Source organism: Lepisosteus platostomus, chromosome 11 (genome assembly GCF_059453375.1).
Source record: "Lepisosteus platostomus isolate fLepPlt1 chromosome 11, fLepPlt1.hap1, whole genome shotgun sequence".
NCBI classification, from domain to species: Eukaryota; Metazoa; Chordata; class Actinopteri; order Semionotiformes; family Lepisosteidae; genus Lepisosteus; species Lepisosteus platostomus.
Window position 1 is genome coordinate 43053683 of NC_142621.1, and position 14365 is coordinate 43068047.

Here is a 14365-nt window from a genome sequence, read left to right on the forward strand (position 1 = left end):
GCAAAAAAAAGATCTTACACAGTCAAGTTTTGTAGAAAAAGCTGACTAGTCACTAGAGTAGCAAGTTGTTCCAAAAAATACTTTTTGCAAATGAACACAAATGTGACCTTAAGGTATTTCAGACTCCACTTTTGTAGCTGCACATAGACTCTCCTGCAAAAGGCATTGCACCTGAACTTTAATAACAGACTTGTTTAATAAAAGTCATACAACTAACTTTCACTATTAAAAGAAAGCCTAATATGAGAGGGAAAAAAATAAAATTGCTTCTATGCAAGTAGACAGCTAAAACAAATAACGTACTAAACAAGCACCTCTTTTCTCATTATTTTCCTTGAGTACAGAAAGGTCCTTTAAAAAGCCTTGACTACAGCAGCAGCCTTTGCCCTTTTCAGAGGATTGTTCCATTTCAAAAGATTGTTTTCCAGCAAGGGTTGAAAATAAGGTCAAGGAGTTGAAGATGCTTAATGAACAACCACACTACCCACCACTGTAGACCTTAAGAGTCTGACAATCTCCTTATCCATTTAGCATCTTCCCACTATAGACAGGCCTTATGAAGAAAAAGAATTTCATAAATATTTACAGCAGGATTTGTCTAAAATAAACCCGCTGCAATGCTCCCAACTGTCAGTAAGACCACTAAGCTCAACCGGAGAAGGTGCAGATGGTGCTTTTTCTTACCGAGCACAACACTTTCAACAGTGATGTCCTCTTAAATGCAGTTCTGATAGTAGAGATACGATTGGAAGCATTACACTTTCATTATACAAGGCACAGGATGAAAACACAGATTTGAATTTGGGGTAGCTAAATGAAGGACCAAAGATGCAGAGATCAAAGTGAGTTTTCTAAAAGTACTTTATTGCTGTAGTGCGTGACAGGACACACAACTATTTACAAGGCAGAAAGCAAAAACATTTGAAGTGTCTCAGAAAAATAAATATATACATACGCTTGCAAATGCTGAGCACACTGAGGGATATGAAGCACAATTAACACTTGAAGCCGTGGGCTGCGACAGCAGAGCGCTAGGCTCAGCAGTATGCCCATCACCACTGGAGACGTAAGCTCGCAGTGCCTGCAGCTGCAGCCCTCTCATCATTCTCTTCATTCTTCATCCATTGCAGATTTAACCACCTCAGCCCGTGTGTTTTTAGCTGCTCCCTCGAATTTCTCAATGATTTGACTGCATCTTTTGCTCTGTAATGGGAAAGAACATTTCTCTCAACACTGGGAGTTGAATGCACTGCACGTCTTACCACAGGCTATTGTACAAGTGTATGACCATAGGTCTGCCAGCAATTACATTCACAGATACCACCTAAAAACGTAAAAGGCTACAGTAAATCAGAGGATTGCAGAAATACAGCAACTTCTTAGTAATGCATTCTCTATGGAACAGTTAATTAAATCACCTGACTCAATGCTCAGACAGTAATATTCATTATTTAATACCGCACCCAAATATTCAATTATGTACTCACAGTGAGCACTAAAACTGTACTTTCGCTAAAGTTTTAGAATATTGCCAAGCTTTATGCGATATCACAAAACGAGATTAAACACCCACATTTCCTCTTCTACGCCATGCTATTTAGTAAGAAACCCGATGCGAGGTTAATCAGATTGCTGAAATAAGCTCCTGTTAGCTGCCTTCTCCAGGTCCATTTGAATGTCACTTGCGTAGGCCATGTTGTGAGGTGTGCACAGGCTACAGCATGTTCAGAACAGCAACAGGCCACAGTGACATGAGGGATTACTGAATTTTAAAATACCTCAAGGGCCTCACAGCAAACCCATCACTTATACCTAAATTCTTTGCAGTTCCTAAAAATATTTACTTTTATATTCAAATTTGATCTTTACAATGATGGACAGGGCTACATTTGCAGTTATAAAACAGCTTGCAGTTTATAACACACCACTCAGGAATAACCTTCATCATGTTGATTACATAGTCGCCTTGCACAACATTCATTGTTTGATGGAATCAAACACTTATGAAAATGTAATGGAAATGTTTCCATCCATCTCAACTTGTAAAAATGCAATTTAAATGTATATGAAAAATGTAGATAAAAAAGTATTAGTTCCTCCACAGAACAGTACATATCAAGGCTAATGAAAACAAAAAGAGCTAACACTCGCATGAAAAAAACTAGCCGCTGAAGTAGAAATCAAAAGAAAACAGCCAGGATACAAGGCTTAGTGCACACAAAAAAGGGAGCGCCTCAGGAACCCAGAGGAACCCACTCGCTGGACACTTTGACGAGCACCAAATTCAGGACGCTCAGCTGATCTCCTCAGACCCTCAGTGTAGCATTCTGTTCATGCCAACAGTGTCAAGCAACAGTGAGTTTTAGAAAACTAATTAAAATGGCTCTAGGCAAAATGCCACGTAATCAATGATAGCTGTAGGTCTTTCCTTCGCAGGTGTTGCAGTATAACCAGTTGGACATTTCACTGGGAGCTTTAGCGAGCACAGGGAAGGAAACCTCAGTGGCAAAGGCCACACTCAGGCACGCAGCTGTACTCACAATATAGGACTTCTGCCTCTCTTTCTGCAGCCTGATGAACTCCTCCACTGTAAGCTCCTCCACATCCTTCTTCAGGTTAATGAAAGCACAAGACGGGGAATGGGACTTATGTTCCTTCCTGACAGAGGCATTAAACAAGTTATTAATTCCTATGTACAAAAAAAAGTCAAAGAGGATTAATTTTTTTCCTCAAACAAAACTGAAAAGGTCACAAAGCTAAGCTACACTATACCAGATGCATAAAATTAATTCTTGTGAGCAGCATCGCAAATTTCAGTTCTTGGCTGTTGCTGAACTACATTAATGGCCTTAAAATCAATTAGCGGAAGACAGCTGGCTTCATGTGGACTACAGTGTCACACTAAGAAAATCTAACATCTTTACCTAACAAAGTTATGGAAAAACAGATGTGCTACCATATTTGTGCTCCTACACAAAATATAATTCTTCGGAAGATAATCAGATGCTTTTAATTAACCTTTGCAGGCTTCTCTTAAGTTAGTAGATGCAGCTAATGCTTTTGTTTAAAAAGAATTAACTTTGTTAAAAAACTGGTGCTCACTTCTTTTTAACTCTTGCACCTCCACAGCCCTATTAAATGGTGACCCTTTTGTTCAAGTGGACCAACCCAACTCCTTATCCAGCAGCACTGCATTGTTTATCTTGTAAAAGATGGCCAAACCTAAAGGTTGGGATTAGGAAAGCATGAATACATGCTACAACACAAGAAGAAAAAGGTAACTGACCATTGACTGCTGGCAAGATGCTACTCTGACGCACAGTGATTTGAAAACGTTTTGAGTGTCAACTCCCTGAGTGACACAACGCCTCTGGTTACTCACACAGGGTCATCCTCCGGCTCCCAGCCCTCCAGCTCTTTATAACAGACGAAGCACTGAGCCACATCGGGGCTGTTGTCAGTGGGAGTGTGAAGAAATCCTGCCTTCGCCATCTACCCACGAGAAGAAAACGGCTCTCAGAAACGTTGTCAAAAAGTAAAGACATGCCAGTTGTGGAAAATGGGATTTCAAAAGCTCACCAGGCCATATTTACAGAAGCCAAAATAAGTAAATGTCCAAGACAAAACAAATCCAACCTTGTGTACATTTACAGTCCACCATGTGCATTCATACTGTACTGAAGGAATAATCATAGACTATATGGCAAGCTGCAAGACTCATTACTCTAGCTTGTGTGTGTAGTAAAGTGCGCACACATGTATATAATAAGAGATCTTTTTTCCCAGGAATCCAAAACCAGCTCACATATTTGCTAGTGAAAAAAAAATCCGTAGTGATAACGTTTCTGATGTGCAGATAAAAAAGTAATTGTAATAGAGTTATAAAAATCCAACAACCTCAGCTACTGTGCACAGACTCCTATACTCAATAATTATTGATACGTTTACTGTTAATATCAATACCTTCTGACAATGTCATGCTCTTAGTATCCATTAATGTAACTTAAGCTCTTAGTATCCATTAACTATAATAAAATGGAAGCGATGGCAAACATTTTCCTGAATTATAAAACACATAAAAATAAAAAAAAACGTGAAAATATAACCAAGCATTGAACTACAATCTGCTCGGTACGTAATCAGACTATTCTCCTGAAAAACTGAAGTGTTACGGTTTTGGGGACGAGCAACTTGGAAAATAATGTTTTGATTCTTATCGAGTCACTGTAACATTTCAAGAGATATCGACAGATCATCGGATAAGCATACATTACGGATGAAGACCAATGAAGCATTATAAGCTGCAATGCGTCTCGCAAACTGATGATTGTGTGTTCGAGTCCCAGGTGGGCCCTGGCGTCTCACCATTGTCGAGCTCACCGGATAGTTACGTAAATCGACTGGGTTAAAATAGAGAATTTAAGGAATAACTCATCAACCGGGCGAATCCAACCATGACACAAGCATTCGGATAAAGGTACGAATCACCTCGCGTCAAACAGTTAGTTCCTGGAAAAAAAATCTAACACACTTCAAAGCCGATTACAACCATTGTTATTATCAAGGTCGATTAAGAAAACAATTGAAGAGACATCCTTCTTTGCCCCACTGTCGAGGGTAAAAATTAAACAGGCCAAGCTGCGATTACAGAAATAGAGGATTAAATTTAGGCTTTTATAACGGGCAGATCAACTGTTAACTGATAAGAGCTTTTAAAACATTTGTAACAACTTCTTGTTAAAACTTAGACTCTTGGAGTATTTTATTTTTTATACGAATACAGGACTTACATTTTCCGGCGTGCAAACACAACCCTCTTGAAAAGGCCATCCTGAAAAAGTATCCAAACGGTTTTTATAGAAGTACATTTTAATATACTCTCCTTGCATCACATTCATATTCTAACTTTTAAAATAATAATAAAAAAGTATTTAAGACGTTAAACTTTAATGCTTTAAAAATATTTTCTTCTGTAATTTCTCAGTCACACTCTTGTTTACACCATCTTTGATATTCGTTTAAATTTCCAGCGCGCTTATCCATTGGTTAAAACGTCATTTCCGTTGACGTACCCATTCGCCTGTTGTTTTCTGGGAATTGTAGGCGGTTCGCTTACATTAATTTTTTTCACACCTTTTCTGGCCCAAGAATCACTTTTTCCAAGAACTCCAACCCCAATAAAGATGCAATCCATTGTAAATGTTTAAATGAAAAGAAACAACGTTAATATTGATTATAAAAAGTAGAACATAGGTCTAATAACATTTACATAACGAAAAGGCTCCGAATACATACATCCCTCTGAATGAATTTATTAGACAAATTCTGTTAAAATAACATTTCCCATGTTGTTAAATTCTGGTTATGTTGGATTCCGCTGTTCCTGTATTTGATATCCTGAACAGTACCAGTGTTAAGTGTTGAAGTTGTAGCAACTCTGAAGTACACAAAATTAATCTTTAGTTTACAATAATTTAAGGTCTGCTGCCACCAAGCGGTTCTCAGAAAGATTTGTGTGCGTCCGCGCCCTCACGAAACCGCAAATTCAGAATGAGAGCTGTGATTGGACGTTAAACCGTCAATAACATTCCTCCCGCCCCTGCAAAGTAATTCTGTGCTCTTATTGGGTTATTTCATGCACACTGACCTTCGACCCTACGTCTTAGGCTGCGATTGGTGCGTACTCTCCGGAGCGGTAACTAAGTCTAGGAAGGAGCCGGATAGTGTGAGAATGTTGTCAATGTTTTAACAATCGCTTTACCTAGGTGGTGATGTAGACGTATGTAGTACAATGAAAAAGTATGTGAATGCTATATAATGTTGTATACCTTATTGTTAACGTAATTTCCATCGTAATTTAACGCATGGGGTCCTGCACGCTAATGCACGCTGTTATTGCAGTACACAAGACGGACAGGGATAATCGTGCAAGATAAAAAGTTGAGTCACATGCGAGTTTTGATGCGGGTCCTTTCATTAAGTGTCAAGTCAAGATTTATTCCATGCAGAAAAGAAAAAAAAAGCGACACAACATTTCGGCTGCGGAGCCTTGGACTTTGTTTTAAGTGCGCCCGGTGTTTCCCGGTGTGCGGCGATGGCAGACGGCAGGTGTACAGTGGAACACCTGGCCGGGTTCCAGCGCCCCTCAGGCTCGGCGCAGGTGCTCACCTGCGGGCCCGACCTGCTGCTGCTGCGGAACGGGAGCGAGAGAGTGTTCGCGTACAGCAGCCGTGAGGCGAGAGTGCAGGTACAATACCCGACATGCTGGAGAAACCTCGGTGTCACACGACGGCAGATCAGGGCATGAACACGGTTCTTCGAAAGCGCGAGGAAGTTTATTTGTTGTTTTCAGTGGTTTATTTTTTTTTATTTTCGGTGGGTTTCTGATGGTCCACGGTACGAGTCTGTCACGTCTCGCTTTTACGTGAGCTCTGCACGGTGTGTCCGGGAATAGCTGTTTCATCTGCTGACAGTCTCCCCCTGTCCGAACTGAAGACTGTGCCTATGGCATTATTCCAGTGACCAGGCCAGAAACTTTCTCTCCTCTTTTACTTTACGTGCAAATTGTTGAACCACACAAAACTCGAAATGTTTCTGTTCCATATGATTTTAACACTCTGGAGGGTTTGTTAAAAAAATATACAAAAATAGGGCTGCTGGGAAGCCTGACATTAGCTGAGTGGTTTTCTGTCATGTATTCAAATGGGGGAGTATATTCTATCAAAGATCTTGGAAAGGAAAAGGAAACAAAGTTTGGTGTCTTGAATAGGTTGTTAATGTCTTGGGTGGTAAATCCGTGTCTGTTTTTTCCGGCAGGCCGTCTATATTTTTGTTGGCCGTGTTACTCACCTGCTGGAGAGCCCCGACCGTCGGTGCATTTTTGCTCTGTGCCAAAACGATGGAATATATTGCACCTCGCTGCATCAGATCAGCAGGTGAGACCAGCATAAGTGCTTTAGAGTACAACTCTGTACCCAAAGAGTGGTGGGGGTCTGGAACAAGCTACCCAGCTGTGTGGTTGAAGTCAATACTCTGAAATCCTTCAGGGAAGGCTGGATGAGATCCCTGGATCAATAAGCTATTAACTTCCCAATGGGTCAGATGGTCTTCTCATTTGTTATGTATTTTCTTTAGACGGCAAGCTGGGATACAATTAAAGTAACGAGTGTTTTTTGTTTTCCCAACACTGAGGATTAGTATGGGGAAGCAGGCTTACCCTGAAATTCCCTGATTTATGATCAGCTTTCTAATTGATAATCTGGTTGTTTTTTTTCTCCTACATAGGGAGCCGTCTCCCACACCTACTGAAGCAGCACCTAAGAGCCCAGTCCTGGTTATGGTGCCTCCCGATGCCTGTGTGCTGAAAGACCCAGGCGCCTGCTCTTTTGCTGTGCTGGAGAATGCGCTGGTGGCAGTGGCACGCAGTGGCACGCAGTGGCGGATGGGTTTTTATGAAGTCCCGGCAGGATCCACGGGGAGCTGTAAGAAAGTGGAGGAGCTGTGCATCCCCGTTCTGTCAGCGGGGTGTTCCAGCATCTACGGGGGTAGAGACGAGGCCGTACCCCCTGTTCTGTGTTGCATATACCCTCATGGAGCAAAAGCAAAGGCCACAGAAGACAGCAGCAGCAGTCACTTGTTCTTGGAACAGGTCCTCTTCAGGCTCCTCTTCGGCGTGGATGCGGCTCTGCTGTCCTCTCCCACAATCCTGTGCGGCCTGCCGGATGGGCGTCTTTGCTGCCTGCCTCTGCGGCGACCGGGGAACCCCGAGGCCGAGGGCGGGGAGTCCCGGGTGAGAGTGCTCCGCCATCTGGGCCAGCCGATCGCCTTTATTGGAGCGTGGGGCGCCGGGGGCGACGACAGGGGATCCAGCTGCCTGCTGGTGGTTGGCAGCAGTGGCAGGGCTCTGCTGATGCTCGCTGAGGGAGAGGAGGAAGGCCGGGCTCTGGAGTTCCGAGAACGGCACCTCTCTGGCCGCGTGCAGAGCGCTTGTTTCGCCGACGGTCAGCTCTTTTACAGCACGGGCTCTGACCTCCTGGCTGTGCAGCTCCGCCCCAGCCCTGCTGGGGACAGACCAGATCTCTGGACCCCGGCCCTGCAACCCCCTGTCAGCCTGAACGTCTGCAGTCTCATCGCACTGTCCAGACCCACAGAGACACCTGCAGGTACTGGAGGCTACATCCAGACTTTATAGTCTTGATGCAGTGCGGGTGTTAAAATATAAAAACACCTAGCAGATTTTCACAAATTCACTATAGCTGGTAGATGATCCTTTTTGCAGTTCAAAGTGGTGAATCGTGTTTTTTTGGAAGCAGTTCCAGTGGAGCAATTAACATGTAACAAATTTTAAGAAAGGATTCCCACATTGACTGCAAATTTAGACTCTGAAGGAATCGAAGGTAAAGACAACAAGTGTCGAGGCAAAGGCAGCAAAATTGTTGATTCCCCACTTTAGTTCTTTACATGTACAGTATGTGATCGTGCTGGTGTTTCTTTAAAGCCTGTGCAGCTGAAGAGTGTGTCTCTGTGGTGTACAGGGGCTGAGAAGCTGTTCGCTGTATCACTCAAGGGGAGGCTGCTGAGGGTGACTCTGCCTCAGACGTCACCCAGGGCTCATGGGGCACTGTCAGCAGCACAGGTGGGCCAGAAAGTGAGGGACCTTCTTGCTGGCATTGGAAATGTCTCGGAGAGGTGAGGACAGAAAACAACATGTCATGCTGGGATTGTACCGCATATGCTTAAAAGAGGAAATGTACAGATACACAAAATGAAGTCTGTTGGCCTAATATATAAATTCTTATATATCTACCAGAATAACTGTCAAACTGTGTGTGAATTACATAAAACAGGATTATAACATAATGCACGTGTTTGTTTGTATTATACTTGAACAGTTTTATTCATTATTTCACTCCATGAATGTATTGTGATCTGTGGTTTTATTATTATCTTTTTGCATCATGTATGTGTGCGAAGGAAAGTTATGACTGTTATCTTGTCTATTCATATCTTTAGGGGAGTTAAATCTCAGTGTTTTTCCACTATTTTCAATGTGTTTTATAATTGGATTTTGCCAGTGCTCTTTTCTTTCCTTACCTTTCCAGAGTTTCTTCTTTAAAAAGCTGCATTCACCTGAAGAATGACGCCCTGAGGAACCTCAACCAAGTTTTCAATATCTGCTGCTTGCTGATGCCCAATCAGAGGCATGCAGGGGGGGGTCCTTGCCCCGTGCGTCCAATCAGCTGCCGTGTCCGGGTCAAACGCAGTTGCATACTGCAGCAAGAGACGCTGTTTCTGAGCTGCGTCCTGCAGAACTCCAGCGATTACATTCTGGAACAGGGCTGGACTCTGTGTGTACAGCTGATTTATCCCCCTTACCCTTTGACCGCGCAAGGTGAACATCCGACCAAGACTTACTCCTTCCCGTTCGATAAATTGCATCCAGGTAAAAACCTAGAAGTGACCCTGCCACTAGCCACAGAGAGTGAGTTAGCCCTCCCTGTGACGGTCTGCTGCTCCCTCAATTACTTTCTGCAAAGCATCCTGGGAGAGGAGGAGTGCAGAAGGGCCCCTATCAGCCAGCCTTCACTCTCCCAGCTGGTAAAAGACTCTGGTTACATCAGCCTGGTTTTAGACACTCAGACTGTGGACTGGTTGGACTGTCTGTGGGTCGGTGGTCCCGCCACTCGGGGAAGCAACTCCAGGCCCAGCTCAGGTTCTGGTGTTGACCTGGTCCAGACCCTCCTGACCTCGTCCCGAAAGGCCCAGCAACAGGAATGTGAGGGAGCTCCACTGAAGACACTCCCACAGCGGAGCTCGGAAGGGGGGCCTTTTGTAGCGTCCCTCAAAGTGTCCTCAGACCTGCTGAAAACTGCACTGCAACTCTCCAGTTCAGGTACTGTTTCAGTTTCTCCAGAAAGCCGCTAACTCTAGGTAAGGGCTGTGGGACCCAGGAGCCGATGTGGGAAGCACTGGGCGTAAGGCAGGACTGCACCTTGGATGTGACCAAAAGATGTAAGGCAAAAAAAACAACAAACCCACACCCAGCACCCGGGATTCGAGCCCAGAACCCCAGAGTTAAGACCTTAAATATTTTCTTTTAAATTTTAGGTTTAGTCTTTTGGTTTGTAACCATTAACATCCTTTGAGTTATATTCAGCCTCTTTTGTCATGATTAGAATTCTAATTTCAATACCAGGTGGTATCCTATTTTCTCCCAAGTGAATGCAATAGTCACATTAAAAAGAAACGTGTCTCTGATGATAAATAGGTAATAGAGATATCTTAGCCTCTGGATAACTGTTGTTTCGATTGGAAGCTCCCGAGTTGTAACATTGAGTCTGTGTTGCTGCAGGCCCCTCTGTGTCCAGCGCAGTGTTGCACTGGCTGGTGTCCTGCAGCCCTGCTGGGGAGAACATTGCGTGTGAGGACATTCCTGTGCTGTCTGCTGTCTGCCCTGGGGGGGCCTCTCTGAGGCTGCTGGCTCAGGAGGTACAGTATGTGAATGCAGAACGCGAGCTTGATTCCACCCAGGAATTCCCTTGCATTTCTTTGATCTTCACCTTAATAGGTAAACGTACTGTCGTGTGCCTTTGGTGTTTTGTTAATCTCTGGCTACTAGAGCAGCTAGCAACTAATTTAATTTATGCACTAGTTTTCTTTGCAATTGACAAACTTCTTTTTAATATCAAATTTCACTTTTTTTACCTTCGTTATTATTTTTGTACGTATTTCTAGTAAGATTTGAAAACAGACTTTCACTTCTGTTTGTTCAGACACATCTCTGCAGGTCCTCATTTTGACAGGGCACTTTCTGTCGTTCTTCTGCTTGCGTTACGCTTATATTGTGTTTCCATAAGGTGACTTGCATGATCCCCTGCGCCCCCTGTTGTATAGAGCAATCAATCTCCTGCGTCTTTTGTGAGCTCTGGAAAAATATTCCATCTTGCAGGTAACCGTGAGCGACTTGTGGGCTGATGGGCCGATCACAGCTGTGGAGATCCGGATTGAGAGCTCCTCATTGGCTGAATTGTGCGGGCTGCATTTCGCCGTGTTACGGCGTCTCCAGGTGAAGAACCTGTGCACTTTCCTGTAATTTCAGTCTGGTTCTTCAGAGGCCAGAGCCCCATAAATATAGCAGTTCAAGCACTCGTGCCCTTATGTCCTCCTAGCAGATTGTAAGTGACTCAGCCTCGTGGGTATAACTCCTGTTCTTTTCGTTGGAGGATGAACCATGTAGACATGTTTCTCTTACTCCCACCTGTTTGAGACGTGCATCGTTTTCACAGAGCTGGTAGGGCTTGCAGGAGCTGCGTATCTTTTGCTGATGGTGCTGCAGGCACCTGGCAAGTCACAGTGGTCAACTGTGTGCTAGAAAGATTGGTTCATTAATTCCAGCCTTACTCCTGCGGAGCTCAGCCAGTCGTGTGCTGCCACTTGTGGCAGTCAAGTCACAATCAGCTGATGACACAGACCAAACATAACCAGCGGCACCAGGACTCTAGGGCTCAACCTGTCCTTTGAGCGTGCATTTTTTTGTGCTATTTCCTCTGGAGTGACAAGATTGTAATTCCAGGTACTGTTTCTGCGTTAACTGTTTCACCACCAAGCTAACCCACATATCTGGGCTGTGCTCTGACATTGCTGCACCTCTCTTATCCTGATGGCATCAGGCTCTGCTCAAGGAGGGGGTCCCTGAGGCTGGAGCTGCAACGCGGTTAAAAGGACAGAGCTTTGTACAGCTCTTACAGCACACGGAGGTGAGTGAGACCTGCTGTGTACATACTTCCCCTGTCTTCAGGGGTTAGGTTAGGTCTTTCAGGTCCACTAGAGGGATGTCTGAATTGGCAGGTTGCACCTGAGAGCTATGCTTTTGTGTACCTCTCCAAAGCACCTCCCCTCAAGACTTTCTTGCTAAGAATATGAAACCTGCCTAATGAAATCACAACTGTTGGCACTCTCAGAAGGGTACAGGACGTGTCCTCAGGCCTGTTTGATAGCACCAGTCATTTCTGTGAATGATTAGTCAGAATGAATTGGACAGGCTGTCAGCACACTCGGGGACGTTAATAGCTGTGGTGCTGCTCCCTGAATAACAGCTGGTGTGTGAATGTAATTCATTGATGTTTAGGGTGCAAATCAGCCTGTTCTCACATCCAAAGGCATTGACATGGTGCTGTCTGATTGCTGCAGACTTTATCGAAGGCTGTCCAGGAGGCTCGAGGACACATTGCCCTGGGACTGGGGATGTCAAGTAGGATCACAGAGAAACTGCTCCACACCTATGGGCAGCTGAGGGACAGCCCGTTCCTGATCCTTTGAGGGTACGACCTGGGGGCTCCAGGTGTCAGTCTGCCCCTCGCCCATGTCCCACGAGTGGACAGTGTGGAAAAGAGAAGACTCATCCTGACCCACCTGACGGGAGCTCCCTCCACGCTCTGGACTAGCACCGCACCAGCCAGCTCCTCTCCTGTTAGAAGCAGGGCAGTGCTCTCATGCAGAATAGGAATAGGCTGAATAAACTACTCCAGTCTAGGACCAGAAACCCAAAAAACGCATGGGGGGACACCTTACTATTTTGACATCAGTCGACATCCTAAAGAACAGTGTAGAGTGAAAGTTTTAATCCCAACCCTTCGTATTTCAGGGGCCTAATGTCCTCCAGCTGCCCAGTGAACAAGAGATAACTAGGCCCCTTTGCAGGGGATGAGTCCAGGGCTTGGCAGCAGAAACCAAAAGATCCTGACTTCTAATTGGTTTGACTATTAGCTCTTCATTTCGGTGCCAAGACAATCGGATGCATCCGAATAAAGTCCTCAGCCGAAAAAGCCTGCAGGTAATGTTTAAAATTAGGCATAGCCAGCCCTTTACTAGCTTAGGGGATTGTAAGGTTGCCAGCCAGATTCCTGGCCTCTTTCCCATCCACAGGAAACTAATCCTGATGGAATTGATTTGTTCTAAGTGTTGCTGCGGAGAGGAGACTGGGAGTTTCTTCCTCTTAACTTCTGGGGTTTTCTATTAGGAGAATCCAGGGTGTTGGTGCTTTGCCCTGGACACCTGAGCTGTGGGAATGATCCCTGTGTGGGGGCAGAACAGGCTGCTCTTTAAACAGGCGCTGTAGTCTATACTGCACCTGTTTTGCATGAGGTTAGTTGAGCAGCCATGGAGCTGCTGAAACCCGTGCCCCTGTCTCATGTGCGACTGTTACATTATCTCCCCCTCCTCTCCGTCCCTGAAAACACTCTCCTGCTGCAGGAGGGCACTGACTACAGCCCTCCACACCTCGACAACAACAAAGAGATGCGCCAGACTGCATTTGGCTTCCGTGCTTTGAGTTCTCCCAGACTGACGTTTTTTTTCCCTCTGTTTTCAGCACATCGAGAAGCCAGATCATTTAAAAATAAAGTTTCCACTTTTGCCTTTGAAAACTGAACTAAGATGTAAACTGTCTCTTGGTGGTAACAGTAGCATGAACCTAGCAAAGGGCAATAAGATCAAGATATTTTTTGGTGTCTAATAGATAAAACTACAGTTAACTTACGCAAATGAAAAGCTGACACATTGCAGTGATGATAAAAACAAAATATTAGTAGTAATGGTCTTTTTCAGTTCAGCTACACAATGTATGTTGATGTTGGATATACAAACCTTTACTTTTTTAACAGTTTCCCCCATTTTTGGGTAAATCCTGATAATTTTCACTGAAAAGCCGTATTTGATGTATGTGAGTTTTGTTAAACGGTCTCGACTTTGCATTCTAAAATGATTTGGTTGAGACTTTATAGTGAGTGTCCATCATTCACTGCAACAAAAGTAGTGGTTTAGCAGTGTCTTTCTAATGATTTCATTCATTGGAGGCACAGAATATTATGTCCTCAGCAGAGGGCAGTAGAACCTAGTCCTGAAGCTGACATCATCGGCTTTTTTGAAACATGCTCCATGTTATCATTTTGTCGTGTAATGTGTATTTGGAATTTAGACTCACATGCACAGTCAAACTGTCTGGCTCCAGGAGTGAAAAATCAAAGATGTGCAATACAGGCATGTCGGGTTTATGGGTTAAAACCACAGTGTTACCCCAGGATAACTTTAGTATAATCTCAAAAGTGGTTGCATTAAACCTTAAGTGGATAGCTGGGGTACGTTTGGTCCCCAAGGTAATGTCGGTATGACCCTGACAAGGTAATTGTGATTATGACCCTGAGCCTCTTCCTCCTGTCTTTCATATCTTCAAGCTACTTGTCTTTCAGATCATACCGCATGTGTCTTGCTTTTTTGCTTTCATTTTACTTCATCATGCTGTCAGACTTCATAATCGCCCCCAACTTGCCTCTCAAGGGTTAAGCCGCAAGAGCCGATGTGTTCTGTA

General features: G+C 44.2%; 2 protein-coding genes across 4 annotated transcripts; one reads left to right on the forward strand and one right to left on the reverse strand.

Annotated features, from left to right (window-relative positions):
- Window positions 1-843: 843 nt before the first annotated feature.
- On the reverse strand, window positions 844-5083 carry birc5a (baculoviral IAP repeat containing 5a). The gene is made up of 4 exons (XM_088599847.1): window positions 4791-5083; window positions 3383-3492; window positions 2541-2658; window positions 844-1203 (listed from the first exon to the last, which is right to left on the reverse strand). Exons 1-4 carry the CDS (start codon window positions 4896-4898, stop codon window positions 1111-1113), a joined length of 429 nt encoding a protein of 142 aa, XP_088455973.1. The 5' UTR covers window positions 4899-5083; the 3' UTR covers window positions 844-1110.
- A 599-nt stretch (window positions 5084-5682) lies between these two features.
- faap100 (FA core complex associated protein 100) lies at window positions 5683-13429 on the forward strand. Of its 3 annotated transcripts, XR_015925410.1 has the most exons (10): window positions 5683-6247; window positions 6817-6935; window positions 7285-8162; window positions 8535-8688; window positions 9102-9892; window positions 10352-10488; window positions 10949-11065; window positions 11670-11756; window positions 12190-12468; window positions 12599-13429. XR_015925410.1 is itself a non-coding variant. In XM_088599844.1 (9 exons), the coding sequence occupies exons 1-9, from the start codon at window positions 6095-6097 to the stop codon at window positions 12316-12318; spliced, it is 2565 nt and encodes an 854-aa protein (XP_088455970.1). In that variant the 5' UTR covers window positions 5683-6094; the 3' UTR covers window positions 12319-13429. The 3 variants fall into 3 exon arrangements, 1 of the variants encoding a protein (XP_088455970.1); XM_088599844.1 differs by having other exon boundaries at window positions 12190-13429; XR_015925411.1 differs by lacking the exons at window positions 12190-12468; window positions 12599-13429 and having other exon boundaries at window positions 10352-10567.
- Window positions 13430-14365: the final 936 nt, after the last annotated feature.